General features: G+C 36.4%; 1 protein-coding gene across 3 annotated transcripts in view; it reads left to right on the forward strand.

The window, feature by feature from the left end:
- LMBRD2 (LMBR1 domain containing 2) overlaps nucleotides 1-20,353 on the forward strand; it is a 52,160-nt gene that overhangs the window by 4,425 nt on the left and 27,382 nt on the right. For all 3 annotated transcript variants that reach the window (XM_046671145.1, XM_046671146.1, XM_046671147.1), the window contains exons 2-6: nucleotides 2,304-2,537; nucleotides 2,799-2,893; nucleotides 4,506-4,601; nucleotides 7,232-7,399; nucleotides 8,566-8,776. In XM_046671145.1, the coding sequence (XP_046527101.1) occupies nucleotides 2,364-2,537; nucleotides 2,799-2,893; nucleotides 4,506-4,601; nucleotides 7,232-7,399; nucleotides 8,566-8,776 (744 nt within the window). In that variant the 5' untranslated portion in view covers nucleotides 2,304-2,363. The remainder of the gene's footprint in view (nucleotides 1-2,303; nucleotides 2,538-2,798; nucleotides 2,894-4,505; nucleotides 4,602-7,231; nucleotides 7,400-8,565; nucleotides 8,777-20,353) is intronic.

The following is a 20,353-nucleotide window of genomic DNA, read 5'->3' on the forward strand; positions in this document are numbered from 1 at the left end:
TAAAGAGATTTTCACATAATTATGTTGCAGTTAAATTCACATTGAATGATATTCTTTTAAAAGCTGGATCTTGAAGATGGTAATGGTTTTCATCAGCACATTCTACGTTGCACTGTTGGCTAACTACTTAATCTATTTTTGGCTTAAAAATAAGATTTGACTTACTCTTATTGTGATAGTATAAGTTTTCCCATAGAATATGAAATTTGAAATTTTGAGTAGTAATTAGAAAGAGGCAGAGTTTTGAATTGTAATAAGTATTTGTAAAATCAATTTTGGAGATCGTAACAAGAGTTTTATATTATCTTTGAAGTCAGCAGTAATAAAACATAGCTTATATACTAAAGTATACCACTTCTGTTTGTTCATTCATTTATTCATTCAACAAATATTTTTCTTTTTTTTGTTTTTGCTGAGGAAGATTCGCCCTGAGCTGACATCTGCTGCTAATCTTCCTCTTTTTTTTTTTGTATGTGAGCCACCACCACAGCATGACCGCTAACAGACGAGTGGTGTAGGTCTGCGCCCGGGAACCAAACCTGGGCTGCTGAAGTGGAACATACCAAACTTAACCGCTAGGCCATCAGAGCTGGCCCTAAATATTTCTTGAATATCTGTTATATGCCAGACACTATATTAGAGACTTAGGATACAGCACTGGATAAAATAGTCAAGTCTCTGCTCTCATGGAGTCTATGTGTGAGGGGGGGATTACCTAGGAACAATAAATATAAAGAATAGACATTATATCAGGTAGATAAGTGTTTTGAAGAAAAATGTAGCAGGGTAAGGTAATAGGCAGTGACAAAAGGGGATAAATTTTAGATATTTAAGAAAAATGAAAATATTGATGGTTGAAATGCACAGAGGAATTGGAAGAAACCACTTCAACAATATAAAGAAATAGTGAAGAAAATAGTTTATTAAATGTGATTTTTGTTTGTGATAGTTCACATAGGGGTATTTCCTATATAAATTTAAATTTAGCCTGTTAAATTACTCAAACTTTCTTTGTTCTTTTTATAACTAGTTTTGGCTGGAGGTGTTTGTAGATTTGAAGTATTTTGTTGACTCTGCCTTATTTTATTTTCGTGGGTTTCATCACAGTCTTGGTTCTTTATGTTAAGATATTAATTCCTTGGAATATTTAGTCCATAGACAAACAGAAATGCTTAACATTGATTTTACAAGGGTGAAAAGTATATAATGCCTTCAGTTAGTAAAGGTGAATTGTTTCATAAGAGTAGAGAAATGTCAAATAAAGCATTTGCTGATGCCTGTATCATCAGCATTTACAACTAAAAAATATTTTCAAATGTATAACTTTTCAGTAATCATTGATAAGTTTTTCTGCATATCAAATAGATAAAGTGATTTTCTTTAAAGAAAATAAGATTTGTATAGATAAATAGAAAGCGGTAAGTATATTAAGTGAAGCGATAAATTAATAAGAATTTCAAGTCATGAAAGTTGAGTTGTTAGACAATATTAATGCTAAAGAAAAACACCATTTTGAACAGAGGAAAGGGTTACTTTCAGATGGTCTCTGTCTTTCTGTCTCTTTCTCTCTCTCTTTTAGAAAATCTTATGTAATGGGCTTTGGATGATCTTAGAAAACCTCATTTTAAGAAATATCCAGTTTCCTAGGATCTAGTCAATAGTGTATTTGTATGAAATAGTCTGTTAGGACTTACAACATTAAGGAACAAACTCCAAATGACACTGTTGAAACTGTCCATGTCTAGTATTCTTGTTTTATAGTATTTTAAGAACTTGTGTAAGTTTTGTTAAAATACGTTTTTTTCCTGAAGGTATAATTTATGTGAGATTTTTCATATATGCTTTAGAAAATAAGATATAAATACTTGAGAGTAGGAACTATCCTTTTCTTTTTATATTTTTCTTTTCTTTTTTTTCTTTTTACTTTTTGTGAAGAAGATGGGCCATGAGCTAACATGTTACAACCTTTCTCTTTTTGCTTGCAGAAGATTGTCTCTGAGCTAACATCTGTGCCAGTCTTCTTCTATTTTATGTAGGATGCTGCCACAGTGTGCTTGACAAGTGGTGCCAGGCCCCGTGCCTGTGAGCCAAACCTGCGAACCCTGGGCCACCAAAGCAGAGTGGACAAACTTAACCACTATGCCACCAGCCCAGCCCCAGAATTATCCTTTTCATCTTATTTGTAGTCCAATGTAAAGCATGACAGTTTTCCGAAGACCTTATTAATACATTAATAAATATTTAGGAAATTTTCAACTGGTCGTTTCCTATGTTAATGCTGCATATATTTTTTTTTTTTTCAGTTTACAGATGTGATCCAGACCATGTGAGTTACTTTGGTCAGTCGGAGTGAACATTCAATAATGAGTGGTGCAGCATTGGGACTCGAGATTGTTTTTGTCTTTTTTCTGGCATTATTCCTACTTCATCGATACGGAGACTTTAAGAAACAGCATAGACTTGTAATTGTTGGAACGCTGCTAGCTTGGTATCTCTGCTTTCTTATTGTCTTCATACTGCCTCTGGATGTTAGTACGGTAAGAGGTGAAACGGATTTTCACAATTTAAATGGCAGTTGTAATCATACAGCGTGCTTGAGATATGTTAGTTCTTAAGACAGCTAAATTATGTAAGGTTATATTTATATTTTGAATTTAAATGTTACTATATGAATTTGATCATTAAAAAGCATAGCCAGGAGGGTAATTTTGGGTAGATAGATTGATACACTCCAATATCCCTAAAGTACTTGATAACCCTTTGATTTTCGTTTTTAAACCATGTGTTCATTGCTTTAGACAATATACAACCGGTGCAAGCATGCTGCTGCAAACTCCAGCCCTCCCGAGAATAACAGCACTACAGGAGTGTATGCTGCTACCCCAGCTCCAAGGTATTTTTTTTTTTTTTTAATATTGTAGAGGGCAAATTGTTTAAAAATTGTCAGTTTTTACCATCTGGATTTTGTATTTATAAAAGTGTATCCTCATTCTCTACTCACCCCTTCCGCACCTCCATCCTTTGCTAGTAGACTTAATTACTTTGTATTTTCTTTAAATTTAAATCTTAAATTTAAATTTTAAATATTTGTTGGTGCATAAGGCGTTTCAGTAGATGCTAATGAGAAACTTGGAGAAGACCTGATTTTTTAGTTTTGGTTTTACCATTTACTTAGTATGTGACTTCCAAAAGCTATTTTTCCTCTCAGCCTCTGTCTTCGATCTAAAAAATGGGGCATATGTTTTCTCTTTTGCCTAATTTATAAGGTTGTAATAAAGAACAAGGAGGTTATTCTGTATGTAGCATATGCCTTTCATGTTGCACATCCTTTGAAATCATTACAGTTTTAGACCAAGAATGAATAAAGTTCAAATTATCAAAATGTTATGTTAAATTCATATCAAGCTTCCAAGTAAAAAACTAATATATGTTGACTATAGCTTTTACCAATGCTTTAGGTAATATTTTCATGTTTCTTTGTGCAGCTTTTATTATTATTTTTTTAACCTAATCTGGATAAGGGTAAATTTAAAATGTAGACATTACTCCCCTTTGAACCATCATTACAATTGATATAGATCAGCAGCAATTGTGGATTTTTGGAAGCCCTTGGACTAAGGAATATACTTACAGTCCAGGAAGACTGACTGTTAATGGAAGAATATGTGGTCAGATACACATCAGATTTTCAGAAAATTTACAGAATTATCCCTAAGTGCTGGCATGTATCTCCATAGGAGCTATGCTATAGTGATTGATTTAGTTAGCATTTCAGTTTCCAGGAATTAGTCACCTAATTTCTTCCCCCACCCTTCCCAAAAATAACCAGCCCCACAAATGGGGTGAGTGTGTATTTTAAAGGTAATCATCAATTTTAAAAGTAATCAAATCAGAGATTTAATTTTATGATGCATTTGCTTTTAAAGACTATTGCATTTTTAGATTATTAGGTGAACATTGTGTCCTCTTTTTACTCAGTGACGAAAAATACCTTGAAAGTTGAAAATTGAAGTGGTGTTCCTCTCTAGAACAGACTGTTTTGTTCCCTTTGGATGTGTTTTTTAGCTTGACAGTCAGCTTTGAATTTTAAGTTTTCTATGAAATTTTACAAATTAGAGTCAATGATTTAATATCTGAATGTAAATGAACTTTGCCACGCACGAATTAATCATGTAATTCATTTATTATTATTATTTTTATTTTTTTTTTTGGTGAGGAAGATTGGCCCTGAGGTAATATTTGTTGCTGATCTTCCTCTTTTTGCTTGAAGAAGATTGTCCCTGAGCTGTCATCTGTGCCAGTCCTCCTCTATTTTTTGTATATGGGATGCCACTACAGCATGGCTTGATGAGTGGTATGTAGGTCCATGTCCAGGATCCAAACTCATGAACCCTGGGCCGCCAAAGCAGGGCATGCAAACTTAACCACTATGCCACCAGGCCAACCCCTGTAATTCATTTAAGTTGTCATTTATGATTAATTGGCTTTAAATTGTTATTAAACAGCGAACATCCCTGTTTTAAGCCATGGAGTTACATTCCTGATGGAATCATGCCAATTTTCTGGAGGGTGGTATATTGGACATCACAATTTTTAACATGGTAAGTGGTAGTGAAGAATAAAATTTTTAAAAGTTTGGTTAAAGTAAAAAAAAGTGATTTTTTTTTTAGTGAACCTTCATGCTTTAGAATTTATTCAAATATCACTTATTTTCCCCTTAAATCTGTCCTCTCCCTTTCTGCTTGTGCAAGTCTCTCCCATCTTAAAAGAAATGAAAAACCAAACAAAAAATAAAAAACAAAAAATTTTTCTTATTATCCTTCTTTTCAAGTTATTGTCGTCTCTCTTGACCCTCTTCAGTTCATTTTTCCAGCCCCGTTATTACATCAAACTGCTTTGGCTAATATCATCATCTCCTGAGTTCTGTCTGCTTAGCCCAGCCTTCTGAATTGCCTTCATGGGCTCCATTTCTGTGACTCATTTCCTAAATATTGGTATTCCCTAGGGTCCCATCTTTAGTCCTGTTGTTATCTGACTCTCCCTGCACAGCTTTAATTATAGCCATAGTTTCACTGACATGTGATGCGTTCTGAATCTTACTTTTTACCCACTGTAGCTTTGTCTTTTGGCGGTGCTCCAGACTCACATTTTATCCACTGCCTGCTGAGCATCTTAGATATCCTGCAGGGACTAAGCTCTAAAACTGGAGGTAGTGAACACTGCAAGCGAAAATCGTGCAGCAGAGTAGAGCAGTGCCCCTTTAAAGTCATGTTCATTGAACTCGACTGGGCCCTGAACATTGCCAGACTTTCCTCCTTTGTTTCTCTAGTCTACTTGCTCTTTGTTCTTCACAGCAAATCTTTCCAATCACTTCAGACCTCTGCTGTTCCCTTTGTGGCTCTCTCTCCTACCCCCTAAAAACAGTCACCTTCTCTCATAGCAGATGACTATACTTTCTACCTCAGAGTGAAAGCAGATGTCATCAGATGGCAGCTCTTTCAGCTTCTCACCAACGGACCCTATCTACCTACCCATCCGTTCTTCCTTCCCCTCCCCTTCAGTTGAAAGAGTCCCTCTTATTACAGTTAATCCTTCTTCCTGAAATATGAACCTATCCCCGTCAGCTCTTGTTACCAATACTTTCAGCTTCCAATTTCAACAAAGCATGCACAGTTCTCTCATACTTTGAAAACAAAGGGAAACAAACAAAAAGTCTCTCAAATCACAGCCCTTTCCAGCTTTTAGCTTCTACCTCAATGATCGACCCCTCATCACAGCTAAATGTTTTTTGGAGACTTTTTTTATTGAAATATAAATCAGTACAGAAAACTGCACAGATTGTTGTTTAGTTTGATTTTTTCAAAGTGAATACACCCATATAACCACTCAGATGATGATATAGAACATTAAACAGTGTCCCCAGAAGCTTTCCTCATACCCTTCTCCCAGTCTTTACCCTCCCCAAAGGTAACCATGATTCTGACTTCCATCACCATAGAATAGTTTTGCCTGCTTTTGAACTTTATATACGTGGAATTAGACAATGTGTACTTTTTTGCATGTCTCTTTTTTTGCTCACATATTTGGAAGATTAATCTGTGTTGTGTTGCATATATCAGTATTCTTTCCTGTTTCATTTCTGTAAAATGTTCCATTTCATGAAAATACCATAGTTTATTCTACCCAGCTAAACTTCTTAAATGAGTTGTCTACATTTAGTTTCTCTGTTTGCTCATTGCTTACTCATTCCTCAACCCATCAAACCCTATTTTTTACCCCCACTTCTCCCCTCACCCATACAGCTTCTTAATTTACTTGACCTCTTGGCAACATTTGATTCTATTGTTTTCTCTCTCCACTTTCAAACACTTTCTTCTTCTGGTTTCTACTCCATATGCTTCTTAGTTTTCTTCCCTACCTCTCTACACAGTTCTGTCTTAGTCTCCTGTGCTGGACCCTTCTCCTGTTTCTCTACCTCTCCTTTAAAAGTTGGTATTTCTCAAGGGTCAGTCTCAGTTCTTTCCTTCTCGTTCTATGTACTCACCCTTCCAGATCTCATCTACTCATGTTGTTTCAGTACTATTGATGTGATGACTCTGGAATCTACCTGTCTTTCTAATCCTCTCTGCTGAACTCTGAAGCTGGATAGGCAGCTACTTCTGTGCAGCTCCTTTTGGATGTCTCCTAGGTACTTCAAGATCAGTATATTGACAACCAATTTTCTCCCCTCCTGCTTCTGACCACGCCACCACCCCTTACTCTGTCCCGAATAGTTCCAATGTTGTTCCCTCTCAGTTCATTCTCCATGCTGAATTCTTATCAGTCTTTAGAAAACTAAAATTAAATCGTGTCTCCTTTCTGTTAAAGAAAATGATTCCTCATTATTCTTTGAGTGCAGTCCAAACTCTTTATAAAGACCTTAAAGAAAGGCCTTTTTTAGGGTCATCTTCAGTCACTCACATTGTGGCACTCCCTACTGGTCATTGTGGCCTCCTTTGCTCCCAGGAATGCTTTGCTGTCTCCTGCCTTAGGGCCTTTGCTCTCCTCAATTTTAATATTACAAAATTATTAAATCATCTATTATAGTTTATTCAGTGTTAATAATTATTCAAAATCATATTTAATTGTGAAAAGAACTACAAGTTAAAATTGAGATTCATGTATTTCTGGTATTTTGAAATTATGCAGACATATCAAGTGTTTTTTAATTATATTTTTTCCAACCATCTAGGATTCTGTTACCTTTCATGCAGTCATATGCAAGATCAGGAGGGTTTTCTATCACCGGAAAGATCAAAACTGCACTGATTGAGAATGCAATCTATTATGGCACCTATTTGCTGATTTTTGGAGCATTTTTAATTTATGTAGCTGTAAACCCACATTTGCACTTAGAATGGTAAGAAAAGTTGTCTTCTTAACATTGTTTCTGTGTATTTTGTTTTTAAAAATTAATTTTTATCTCATATATTCAGATAGATATTTCATCAAGAAACATATCAAGTTATATGTTTTATAGATTCCCCCAAAAGAATGTCTGAATATGGGGCCGGCCCAGTGGCGCAGCGGTTAAGTGCGCACGTTTCACTTCGGCGGCCCGGGGTTTGCCGGTTCAGATCCTGGGTGTGGACATGGCACCGCTTGGCATGCCATGCTGTGGTAGGCGTCCCACATATAAAGCAGAGGAAGATGGGCATAGATGTTAGCTCAGGGCCTGTCTTCCTCAGCAAAAAGAAGAAGTTTGGCAGCAGTTAGCTCAGGGCTAATCTTCCTCAAAAAAAAAGAATATTTGAATAATTCATATTACTAAGAAGGGAAATATGGAATAACATCTTTAATTACAGCTATTAGACAAAGGACTAATGCTTTGTCTAATAGCTATATTTTGAAAGTATTGACCTTATCAAGACTTTGGATAGTCTTTTGAATTCTAGTTTTTTTTTTATTGGAACTTGTAAGTGTTTTTTCTTCTGTTCTAACTATAGTTTGAGGGTGTATTTCTCTTTACTGTTAGATTTAGACATTGCAATAAAATTGAAATCTATATTATACTTGTGCTCTGTAATATACGTGAAGAGGTACATCTGAAAAATTTAGTAATAGAGCCATAGTGATAATCCTCACTGTTGCATTTCTGAGATTTGTGTAGGTCTGTCTCAACATGAGTTAAAATTTTTTTAAGCTTTAAAATTTTTCAGGCTTCTCTTGGTTAATACTGAGTAAGAAGGTACCTAGTGAAAAATATGTTTTCTTCAGGAAAATCGGTACATATTTTTTGCCATGAATTATCCTAGATTTTAATTTTAACTGTAATAGAAGCAGTCTTTCCTGTGTTAAAGTTCATTTATGCAGTCACACTCTAACTTTCCATTAAAACCCACAGATTACCTGCTGTTACTTAAACAGTAGCTGAGGATTTGAAGATCTAGTTTTTTAATATAAACTCCTAGCCATCTTTTAGTGCTGTTTTCTGAGAAACCATTTAACACTAGTTAGTTTCATTTTATATTTTTGTTGGAAAAATTTATCTATCACATCTATCTGCTTGTGTTTTCTCTTTCTTAGGAACCAGCTTCAGACAATTGGGATAGCTGCTGCAAATACATGGGGTCTATTTCTTCTTGTGTTGTTGTTGGGGTATGGCTTGGTGGAAATTCCTCGGTCGTACTGGAATGGAGCAAAAAGAGGATATCTACTTATGAAAACTTATTTTAAGGCAGCCAAGTTGATGACAGAGAAAGCAGATGCAGAAGAGGCTTTAGAAGATGTCATGGAGGTAATAAGTTTAAACCTTACAATCAGTAGTCAGCAAGTTGTGTGCATCTTCTTTCTGATACACTGTTGGGCTTTAGACTGAAAATCTGGCAATGCGCAATTCTTAAGAATTGCAGAATTCTTCTAAGATGACTTCTTACTGGCAGTTCAGCTTCATGAGGTGTCATCTCCATCTTCTAACTGACAAAGATTTAGGGAGAATATATTCAACAGTGCAGGGTTGTGCTTGTTGTCTTGGGGTAACTTTTAATAGTGCCTCTTTTACTCTCAAAAGTCTCTCAGATTAAATGATAAGTTATATGATTACCCTGACAGAGTGGAAGTGAAAATAGCAGTCAGAGGACACTTCTTCCTGAAAGTTTAACCAAAAGTGATCCCACCAAGTCTGGAAACCCCTTTAGATAACAGTTTGCATTAGAGTTTGTATCAATAAGTTTTGTTTCCTATCTGTAATCTTAGTAAGGCAGTTCATTTTATTCACTTGTAAAAGGCAGATGACTTGAACTAACTTCACAAAGTTGTTAAAAGTAAAAATTTCAATAATATATATAAAAATATACAACAAATTATAAAATTTTGCTGTTAAATAATAGTTTGGTTATTGATTTAAAAGGAGATTAGTGTAGTCCCTCACATTTTGCTTTTCTGGGGAAATATGCTATTCTGATAATGTTACTCTCCAACTTAAAGCCTCATGTTGAAGGTGTTTCATTTATGTTAGAATAACTCCAAAATATTTTAATGTGGCCTGTCAGAAAATAATTTGGCCCATGTGTAGCTCCCCAGCCTTATCTCAAGCCTCTGTCTTCCTCACATTGGTCAATTTTGGTTCCTCAAACTTGCTAGTGATAATGAAATAGCAAACACTTATATAGACTTAAATTTCCCAGTCTTGACTTTGGTTCCTCAAACGTAATAATGGTGATGATAATAGCAAACAAGTATGTAGCCTTACTTGTTTGCCTATGACTTTCTGAGCACTTTACGTATATTAATGCATTTAATTCTCACAACAACCTTATGAGGGAGATTTTTTTATAGCCGTTATATTAATGAAGAAAACGAGGCACAGAGAGGTTAAGTAAGTTTCCTATGTTTACACAGCTAGTGAGTGGTAGACCCAGCAGTCTGACTTTAGTTCATGCTTTAACAGGGATTGGCAAACTTTCTGTAAAGGGCCAGATAATAAATATTTTAGGCTTTGTGTGCTACATGGTCTCTGTTGCAACTGTGTCACTGTAGCATGAAGGCAGCTGTAGACAATACGTAAATGAATGAGCGTGGTTGTGTTCCAAACAAGAACAGGTGGTGGGCCAGATGTGATCTGCTTGCCGACCCCTACCCTTACCATTACATTCATCGCCTCTCTTTTCTGTCTTTGAGTGTGCTATTCCCAAACTCTTGGAATGCTCTTTTCTCCACTCTCTTCAGCTAATTCCTACTTCATTTTCAGGTCTCAACATAAGTGAAAATTCTTCAGGAAAGCCTTCTGTCTAGTTTCCTGGGGCTGTCATAATAAAGTACCGCAAAATCGGTGGTTTAAACAACAGAAATTTATTGTCTCACAGTTCTGGAAGCTAAAAGTCCAAAGCCAAGGTGTCAGTAGCGTTGGTTCCCTCAGAGGGCTGTAGGGAGAGTCTGAACTATGCCTCTCTCCTAACTTCTGGTGGTTTGCCGGCAACCTTTGGTCTTCTTTGGCTTGTAGGTCTCCGCCTTCATATGCACATGGTATTTTCCCTGTGTACCTGTCCGTGTGCAAATGTCCCCTTTTTATGAGGACGCCAGTCATGTTAGATTAGACGTCCCCTGCACTCCAGTATGACCTCATCTTAATTTAACCAGTTATATCTGCAGCAATCCTATTTCCAAATAAGATCACATTCTCGGGTACTAGGTGGTCAGGACTTGAACATAAGAATTTTTAGGGGCGCATAATTCAACCTGTGGCACCTTCCCTGGTCATCCAGACTCTTAGACTCTTGGCAGCCATTTTTAAGTGCATGGATAAATGAACAAAAGAATGTACACTGTGACTGAAAAATTTTATCTTGACTTTGCAGCTTATATTCCCTGTAAAATGTAAGAACTGTAGCAGAAAACATTGATTCAAAATGTAGGAGTAAATCTCCTGTACATAGTATTCTGTTACATTTCCTCAGGCATATGGTGGATATTATTACATTTTTCAAAAGAAAATTTTTTATATTTATATTTGAAATTTTGAATTATTTTGAAAAAATATTTTAAAAATTTATATTGCATACAATAAAATAATTAATAGAAGGTAATTTAAATTTGATACTGTTCCCTCAAAAGTTGGTGTTAAATTCAGTTGTTTCAGATTTGAGGAATATGGATTTCACCATTCATTCAGTATTCCTTCAACGAAAGTAAGTCTGGTTTTTTATTAGAGATCTGGATTTTGCTAGGAGGAATCTTCAATGTCTGAATAAAGACAAGTTTTGTTGTTGTTAGGTAGGAGTCCTCTACTCAGGAATAGGATGTGGAAAATTAAGGACTGGCATTGGTGCTTTCTTTGCTATTTTAGTATAATATTCATAGGTTTAAGGTATACGGAATTAAAAAATTTTAGATAAGAGAAAATTTCCCATGTAAATAAGAAATTACTCTTTTCTTAATGGATGTTTTGAGAATAGCAGATCCTCATAGACAGCAGGAGAACTCCAGCCTTCCCCTCCTCCCCAAAACGCATGATTTCTCAGTTATGAATTTCTTTGTTCATTTGTTTCAAGGGAATTTGAGATCCTTTCTGTTTTTCTGAATATCTGAAAATTTCTAAATGTGAGGAGAAAATTTTTTCATCATTTAATAAATACTTGCTGTCTTCCTGCTATGTTAAGTGCAATTCAGAACTGGCCATTAGGATATTAACTGTCTAGAGTGGAAAATTGTACAGTCTCTTATAGTTTATGGTAAATGTGATGTGACTGATACAAGGGAAATGCTCTAGTATAGAGAATTTTCACTTCTGAATAGTGATCAGAGGAGAAAATGAAATATGACCTGAGCCTTGAAGGATGGGTAGAATTTTCATAGCTGACAGCATCCTGATCAGGTATTAGAGAGGTTTTAAAACCAAATTAATTGAGCATAAGCTTTGTGTGGGAAAGGTAAAGCTTGTAGGGTTTGGAAGTTAGGTTGTAGCCAGATAGCAGGGCCTTGAATGCCAGACTGAAAAGTCCAGACTGTATTTTCAAACAGGGAGGAATCACGGACACCTTGCAAGCAGGGAAGAAACGCGGTGCTTTCTGTGGTTTCGGGTGATCAGTCTGGTGGAGGTATGTGCAGAATGTGTTATAGAAATGAAGCGTGGAACAAGAATATGAATAGTTCAGTTTGAGAGAAAACTTTTAAAATACGCTGGTTTTGAATACATCTTTTAGCAGATCACAAAGTTCAGTCACCTTTTTTCTTTGGTAATTATTAATTATTTTTTTCAGCTCTCCATAAAATCTCCCAATTGCAGTTTTATAAAAACCAGTTTAGTGTTTTTATGATGTTTCTCTCTGAAGTGAATATATACATCTGTGTGTCTATTAGTTTTCTTTGAAACATTAATAAAACTTAAAAGCCGTGTCAAACCATTCGAAAAGTATTTCCTAGATGGCCTAAGTCACCTCTACCTTTTGTCGTTTTTCAAGGTAGAGGATTTTTTGTTAGGTAATTTTATTGGGATTATAATGGTTTATAACATTGTGTAATTTCAGGTGTACATTATTGTTTATCAGTTCCTGAATACACTTCATCGTGCTCATCCCTAGAGGTCTAATTTTTATCCATCACCATACATATGTGCCCCTTTGTCCCTTTTGCCCACCCCCCAACCTCCTTCCCCTCTGGTAACCACTAATCTATTCTCTTTATCTATTTGTATCTTCCACATACGAGTGAAATCATGCAGTATTTGTCTTTCTCTGGCTTATGTCACTTAACATCATACCCTCAAGGTCCATCCATGTTGTTGCAAATGGGACAATCTTGTCTTTTTTCTGGCTGAGTAGTATTCCATTGTATATATACCACATCTTCTTTATCCATTCATCTGTAGAAGGACACTTGGGTTGCTTCCACATCTTGGCTATTGTGAATAATGCTGCAGTGAACATAGGGGTGCATAAGTCTCTTTGGATCATTGATTTCAAGTTCTTTGGATAAATACCCAGTAGTGGGATAGCTGGATCGTATGGTATTTCTATTTTTAACTTTTTAAGAAATTTCCATACTGTTTTCCATAGTGGCTGCACCAATTTGCATTCCTACCAGCAGTGTATAAGCATTCCCTTTTCTCCACATCCTCTCCCAACATTTGTTGTTTTTTGTCTTGGTAATTATAGCCATTCTGACTGGTGTAAGGTGATATCGTATTGTAGTTTTGATTTGCATTTCTCTGATAATTAGTGATGTTGAACATCTTTTCATGTGTCTGTTGGCCATCTGTGTGTCTTCCTTGGAAAAATGTCTGTTCATATCCTCTCCCCATTTTTTGATTGGGTTGTTTCTTTGTTTTGTTGTTGAGTTGTATGAGTTCTTTATATATTTTGGAGATCAACCCCTTGTCTGATAACTGATTTGCAAATATTTTCTCTCAGTTGGTGGGTTGTCTTTTCGTTTTGTTCATGGTTTCCTATTCTTTGCAGAAGCTTTTTTAGTCTGATGTAGTTCCATTTGTTAACTTTTTCTTTTGTTTCCCTTGCCCGAGTAGACATGGTATTCAAAAACATATTGCTGGGGCTGGCTCCATGGCCAAGTGGTTAAGTTCACACGTTCCGCTTTGGCAACCCAGGGTTTCGCCAGTTTGGATCCTGGGCGTAGACATAGCACCACTCATCAGGCCAAGTTGAGGTAATATCCCACATACCACAACTAGAAGGACCCACACCTAAAATATACAGCTATGTACTGGGGGGATTTGGGGAGAAAAAGCAAAATAAAAAAAGAAGATTAGCAACAGTTGTTAGCTTAGGTGCCATTCTAAAGAAAAGTTATTGCTAAGACCAATGTCAAAGAGGGTACTGCCTATATTTTCTTCTTGTTTTTTTTTTGTATGTAGGGGGGAATTTGTATATGATTTAATGCATTATGACATTGTTTTATAAATGTTGTTAATTTTCAGAGAAGAGAAATCTTAAGTATCCCTGAAATGCCTTTATCTTGATCCTAGACAATGGATGCTACGGCATCGAAATGCACTTACTTATAGACTGAGAAATTTCACATGTAGTGAACAGCTATTACCCTGACCACACTGCATGACATTTTCTTTGAATCAGTCATATGTTTTATGATGTACAAACCACAAGCTTTGGAAAGAGATGCCCAAAAGGAAACCATCTGCAATTAAGAAACTAAAAAGTAATCTCTAGATGGTAGTAATAGAATGGATTCCTGGTCCTTGGTTCTGGGCAGGAGGACTCTGGGCAAGCTTTAGTATGTTCTGTATGCAAATTACTCTCAAATTTATACATGTGGCCTGGACTTCTCTCCTGACCTCCTCTCATATATTCACCAACACGTTTGATATCATCCTGGATGGTAAAAAGGCATTTCAAACTCAACAAGTCTATAACCAAACATAGTGGGCATTTGGTGTATTGTTATCGTCCTCCTTTTTGTTTGTTGTTTTTTTAAATTGAGTTCATAATAGTTTACATCATTGTGAAATTTCAGTTGTACATTATTTATTGTCTGTCACCACATAGGTGCTCCTCTTCACCCCCTTCCCCTGGTAGCCACTGAACTGTTTTCTTTATCCACGTGCTTGTTTATATTCCACATACGAGTGAAATCATCTGATGTTTGTCTTTCTCAGTCTGGCTTATTTCACTAAGCATAATTCCCTCCAGGTCTTTCCATGTTGTTGCAAATGGGATGAATTTGTCTTTTTTTCTGGCTGAGTAGTATTCCATTGTATATATATAACACATCTTCTTTAGCCAATCATCGGTTGATGGGTACTCAGATAGTTTCCACGTCTTGGCTATTGTGAATACTGCTGCGATGAACATAGGGGTACATATGTTACTTTGGATGGTTGATTTCAAGTTGTTTGGGTAGATACCCAGTAGTGGGATAGCTGGCTCATAAGGTAGTTCTATTTTTAGTTTTTTGAGGAATCTCCACACTGTTTTCCATAGTGGCTGCACCAGTTTGCATTCCCACCAGCAGTGTATGAGGGTTCCCTTCTCTCCACACCCTCTCCAACATTTATTCTTTTAGTCTTAGTGATTATAGCCATTTTAACAGGTATAAGGTGGTATCCTTGTGTGGTTTTGATTTGCATTTCCCTGATGATTAGTGATGTTGAACATCTTTTCGTATGTTTATTAGCCATCTGTATATCTTCTTTGGGAAACTGTCTGTTCATATCCTCTGTCCATTTTTTGATTGGGCTGTTTGTTTTTTTGTTGTTCAGTTGTGTGAGTTCCTTATATATTATGGAGATTAACCCCTTATCAGATAAATGATTTGCAGAAATTTTCTCCCAATTGGTGGGTTGTCTTTTGGTTTTGATCCTAGTTTCTTTTGCCTTGCAGAAGCTCCTTAGTCTGATGAACTCCCACTTGTTTAATTTTTCTTTTGTTTCCTTTGTCTGAGAAGACATGGTATTCAAAAAGATCTTTTGGTCTTCCAGCCGAAATTCTAGGGCCTGGAGCCATGCTGAGCGGGTGGGGGGAGGGGCACTTTCTCCTGCGTGCTCTCGGGGTTTTCTCCCTCTGCTCTCCTGGGGTGTTGGCTTGATAAGGTCACCCGCCACCAAAGCTTTCACCCCGGTAGAGGGCTTCCCTCTAGGCTGCAAGGGCCCTTAGGAGTCCTTGATGTTCCTGTCAATGAATGTCCCCTCCCCCATTACTTCCCTATTGGAGGCCTCCCATATTCCCAGATTGCAGTCTTCGAGAGGAGGGAGAGAAGATTTCTCTTACCCCACTCCACCTGCTCCCAGGGGGGCTTCAGTCTCTCCACCCTCTGTTGTAGGGCTGCGTGGGTCTCTCCACCGTTTTGTCTGTTGTGTTTGGATGTCCTCTGTTGGATTATGGATGGATTTTTTTTTGTTGTATATTGGAGGGGAGAGATTTCTGAGAGAGCTCACTCTGCTGTGATGCTGACGTCACTTTCTTCTAGGAGTTTTATGGTTTCATATCTTACATTCAAATGTTTAATCCATTTTGAGGTGATTTTTGTGTATGGTGCAAGATAATGGTCTACTTTCATTCTTTTGCATGTGGCTGTCCAGTTTTCTCACCACCATTTATTGAAGAGACTTTCCTTTCTCCGTTGTATGTTCTTGGCTCCTTTGTCAAAGCTTAACTGTCCATAGATGTGTGGTTTTATTTCTGGGCTTTCAAATCTGATCCATTGATTTGTGTGTGTGTTTTTGTACCAGTACTGTGCTGTTTTGATTCCTATAGCTTTGTAGTATGTTTTGAAGTCAGGGATTGTGATGCCTTCAGCTTTGTTCTTTTTTCTCAGGATTGCTTTAGCTATTTGGGTCTTTTGTTGTTCCATATAAATTTTTGGATTCTTTGTTCTATTTCTGTGAAGAGTGTCATTGGGATTGCATTGAATCTGTAGATTGCTTTGGGTAGTATGAACATTTTAACTATATTTATTCTTCCGACCCGTGAACATGGAATATCTTTCCATTTCTTTATATCTTCTTCAGTTTCTTTCAATAACGTCTTTAGTTTTCAGTGTACAGGTCTTTCATCTCTTTGGTTAAGTTTATTCCTAGATATTTTATTCTTTTGGTTGCAGTTGTAAATGGGATTGTATTCTTGATTGCTCTTTCTGCTAGTTCATTGTTAGTGTATAGGAATGCAACTGATTTTTTTAAATTGGTTTTGTACACTGAAACTTTGCTGTAGTTGTTGATTATTTCTGCTACTTTCGTGGTGCATTCTTTAGGGTTTTCTATATGTATAATCATGTTGTCTGCAAATAGTGAAAGTTTCACTTCTTCCTTTCCAATTTGGATTCCACTTATTTCTTTTTCTTGCCTAATTGCTCTGACCAATACCTCCAGTACTAGGTTGAATAGGAGTGGTGAGAGTGGGCACCCTTGTCTCATTCCAGTTCTCAGAGGGATGGCTTTCAGTTTTTTACTATTAAGTATGATGTTAGCTGAGAGTTTGTCATATATGGCCTTTATTATGTTGAGGTACTTGCCTTCTATACCTATTTTTATCATAAATGGATGTTGGATCTTGTCAAATGCTTTCTCTGCATCTGTTGAGATGATCATGTGATTCTTATTCCTCAATTGGTTAGTGTGGTGTATCACATTGATTGATTTGCGAATATGAACCATCCCTGCGTCCCTGGAATAAATCCCACTTGATTGTACTGTATGATGCTTTTAATGTATTGCTGTATTCTGTTTGCCAATATTTTGTTGAGGATTTTTGCATCTAAGTTCATCAGTGTTATTGGCCTGTAGTTTTCCTTCTTTGTGTTGTCCTTATCTGGTTTTGGTATCAGGGTAATGTTGGCCTCATACAATGTGTTAGGAAGCCTTCCATCTTCTTCAATTTTTCGGAATAGTTTGAGAAGTATAGTTACTAAATCTCCTTTGAATGTTTGGTAGAATTCTCCAGAGAATCCATCTGGTCCTGGACTTTTGTTTTCTGGGAAGTTTCAGATTACTTTTTCAGTCTCTGTGCTTCTGATTGGTCTGTTCAGATTCTCTATTTCTTCTTGATTCAGTTTTGGAAGCTTGTATGAGTCTAGGCATTCATCCATTTCTTCTAGGTTATTGAATTTGTGGGCATATAGTTTTTCATAGTATTTTCTTACAATCCTTTGTATTTCTGCAGTATCTGTTCTAATTTCTCCTCTTTCATTTCTAATTTTGTTTATTTGAGCCTTCTCTCTTTTCTTGTTAAGTCTGGCTAAAAGCTTGTCAATTTTCTTTATCTTCTCAAAGAACCAGCTCTTAGTTTCATTCGTCCTTTTTACTGTTTTTTTAGTCTTTATTTCATTTATTTCTGCTCTGATTTTTATTATTTCCCTCCTTCTGCTGACTTTGGGCTTTGTCTGTTCTTTTTCTAGCTCTGTTACATGGTGCATGTTAAGATTACTTATTTGAGATTTTTCTTGCTTGAGATGGGCCTGTATTGCTATGAATTTCCCTCTTTTGCCCACTTTTGTTGCATCCCATAAGAGTTAGTATGCTGTTTTTTCATTTCATTTGCCTCTAGGTATTTTTTAATTTCCCCCTTGATTTCTTCAATTATCCAATGGTTGTTCAATGGCATGTTGTTTAGTGTCCACATACTTCTGAGTTTCCCCATTTTTTTCTTTTTTTATGTGTGTGGTTGATTTCTAGCTTCATAGCATTGTGGTCAGAAAAGATGATTGGGATGATTTCAATCTTCTTGAATTTGTTGAGGCTTGTCTTATTTCCCAACATATGGTCTGTCTTTGAGAATGGTCCACGTGACTTGAGAAGAATGTATATTCTGCTGTTTTGGTGGAATGTTCACTATATATCTATTAAGTCCATTTGATCAATGTTTCATTTAAATCTACTATTTCCTTGTTGACTTGTTGTCTGGATGATCTGTCCTTACATGTGAGTGGGGTGTTGAGGTCCCCTACTATTATTGTGTTGCTGTTAATTTCTCTCTTTAGGTCTGTTAATAATTGCTTTATATACTTTGGTGCCCCTGTGTTAGGTGCATATATATTAATATGTGTGATATCCTCTTGGTGGAGTGTCCCTTTTATTATTATACATTGCCCCTCTTTGTCTCTCATTATATTTTTTAACTTGAAGTCTGCTTTGTCTGATAAAAGTATGGCAACACTTGCTTTCTTTTGTTGACCATTAGCTTGGAGTATTGTCTTCACTCTAAGCCTTCACTCTAAGCCTTTGTTTGTCTTTGGAGCTGAGATGCCTTTCCTGGAGACAGCATTTTGTTGGATCTTGTTTTTTAACCCATCCAGCTACTCTGTGTCTTTTGATTGGAGAATTCAGTCCATTTACATTTAGAGTGATTATTGATATATGAGGGCTTAATACTGCCACTTTATCTCTTGTTTTCTGTTTTTTATGTTTCCAATGTTTCTCTTTCTTTTATTTCTCACTCCCATTTCATTTTGGTGGTTTTCTGAGGGGGATGTCCCAGTTTTCTTTCTTTTTGTGAATTGTGGCTCTGCTCTGATTTTTTTGTTTAATGGTTACCATGAGGATTGTATGAAAGATATTGGAGATGAGATAGACCATTTTCTCATAGCCTCTTATTTCCATTAACCTAAGCAGGTTCCTTCTCTTTCCTTTCCCCTTCTGAGTAATTGCTGTTACAAATTATTCTGTTTTTAATTTTGTGAGTTTGTGGCTAAGTTGAAGTGTTTATCATTACTTTTGATGCTTTCTTTCCCCTTCTCCTTTAAGTTACAATTGAGTCTTTGCCTTCCTATTCTGGTAGAGAGCTGCAGGTTTCTGATCATGTCTGTCTATTTATCTCCTTGCTCAGAGCTTAGTAGACCTTTGCCTTTTTGTTGCCAGTGTGAGGGCATCTTTAATTATTTCTTGTAGGGGAGGTCTAGTGGTGATGAACTCCATCAGCTTTTGTTTGTCTGGGACAGCTTTTATATCTCCATCATATCTGAATGAAAGTTTCGCTGGAGTATTCTTGGCTGAAAGTTTTTGTCTTTTAGTATTTTGACTATATCATTCCATTCTCTCCTAGCCTGTAGGGTTTCTGCCAAGAAATCTGCTGAAAGCTTGGTAGGGTTCCTTTATAGGTTATTTTCTTCTGCCTTGCTGCTCCTAATATTTTTTCTTTATCATTCACTTTTGCCATTTTTACTATTATATTCCATGAAGAAGGTCTTTTAGCATTGTATTAACTTGATTCATTTGTAAATCCTTAACCATCCCCAGGCTTAGGCAGTTCTCAGCAATTACTTCTTTGAACAAGATTTCTGCTCCTTTCTCCTTCTCTTCTCCCTCTAGAATACCTGTAATTCTTATGTTGCTTTCCCTAATTGAGTCAGATATTTCTCAAAGAATTCCTTCATTTTTTTAAAGTCTTAGTTCTGTCTCTTCCTCCACCTGTACAATTTCTACATTTTTATCCTCTAGAAGACTGATTCTTTGCTCCATAAGATCCATTCTATTTCTTAATGCTTCTAGATTATTTTTTATTTCATTAATTGTTTTTCCTATCCAGAATTTCTGCTTGATTTTTTTTTTAAATTTTCAATCTCTTTGGTGAAGAGATTCATTTGATTGCTGAACTCCTTGAGTTGTCTTTCTGTGTTTTCTTGTAAGTCATTGAGTTTCCTTATGATGGCTATTTTGAATTCTCTGTCATTTAGGTTATAAATTTCTGTATCTTCAGGGTTGGTTTCTGGAGAATTGTCATTTTCTTCTTGGTCTGAATTGTTACCGTGGTTTCTCATGATGCTTGATGAGCTAATCCTCTGTCTGGGCAATTGTGGTATTCTTAGGACACAGATTCCACCTGTTACCACTAAGAGGAAGCAGGAGCAGTTTCTGGTCCCACCCTGTCTGTTGGAGGCTGTGGGAGTATTATGGGTGCTTGCCCCAGCCTGG

This window comes from Equus quagga, chromosome 9 (assembly GCF_021613505.1).
Source record: "Equus quagga isolate Etosha38 chromosome 9, UCLA_HA_Equagga_1.0, whole genome shotgun sequence".
Taxonomy (NCBI): Eukaryota; Metazoa; Chordata; class Mammalia; order Perissodactyla; family Equidae; genus Equus; species Equus quagga.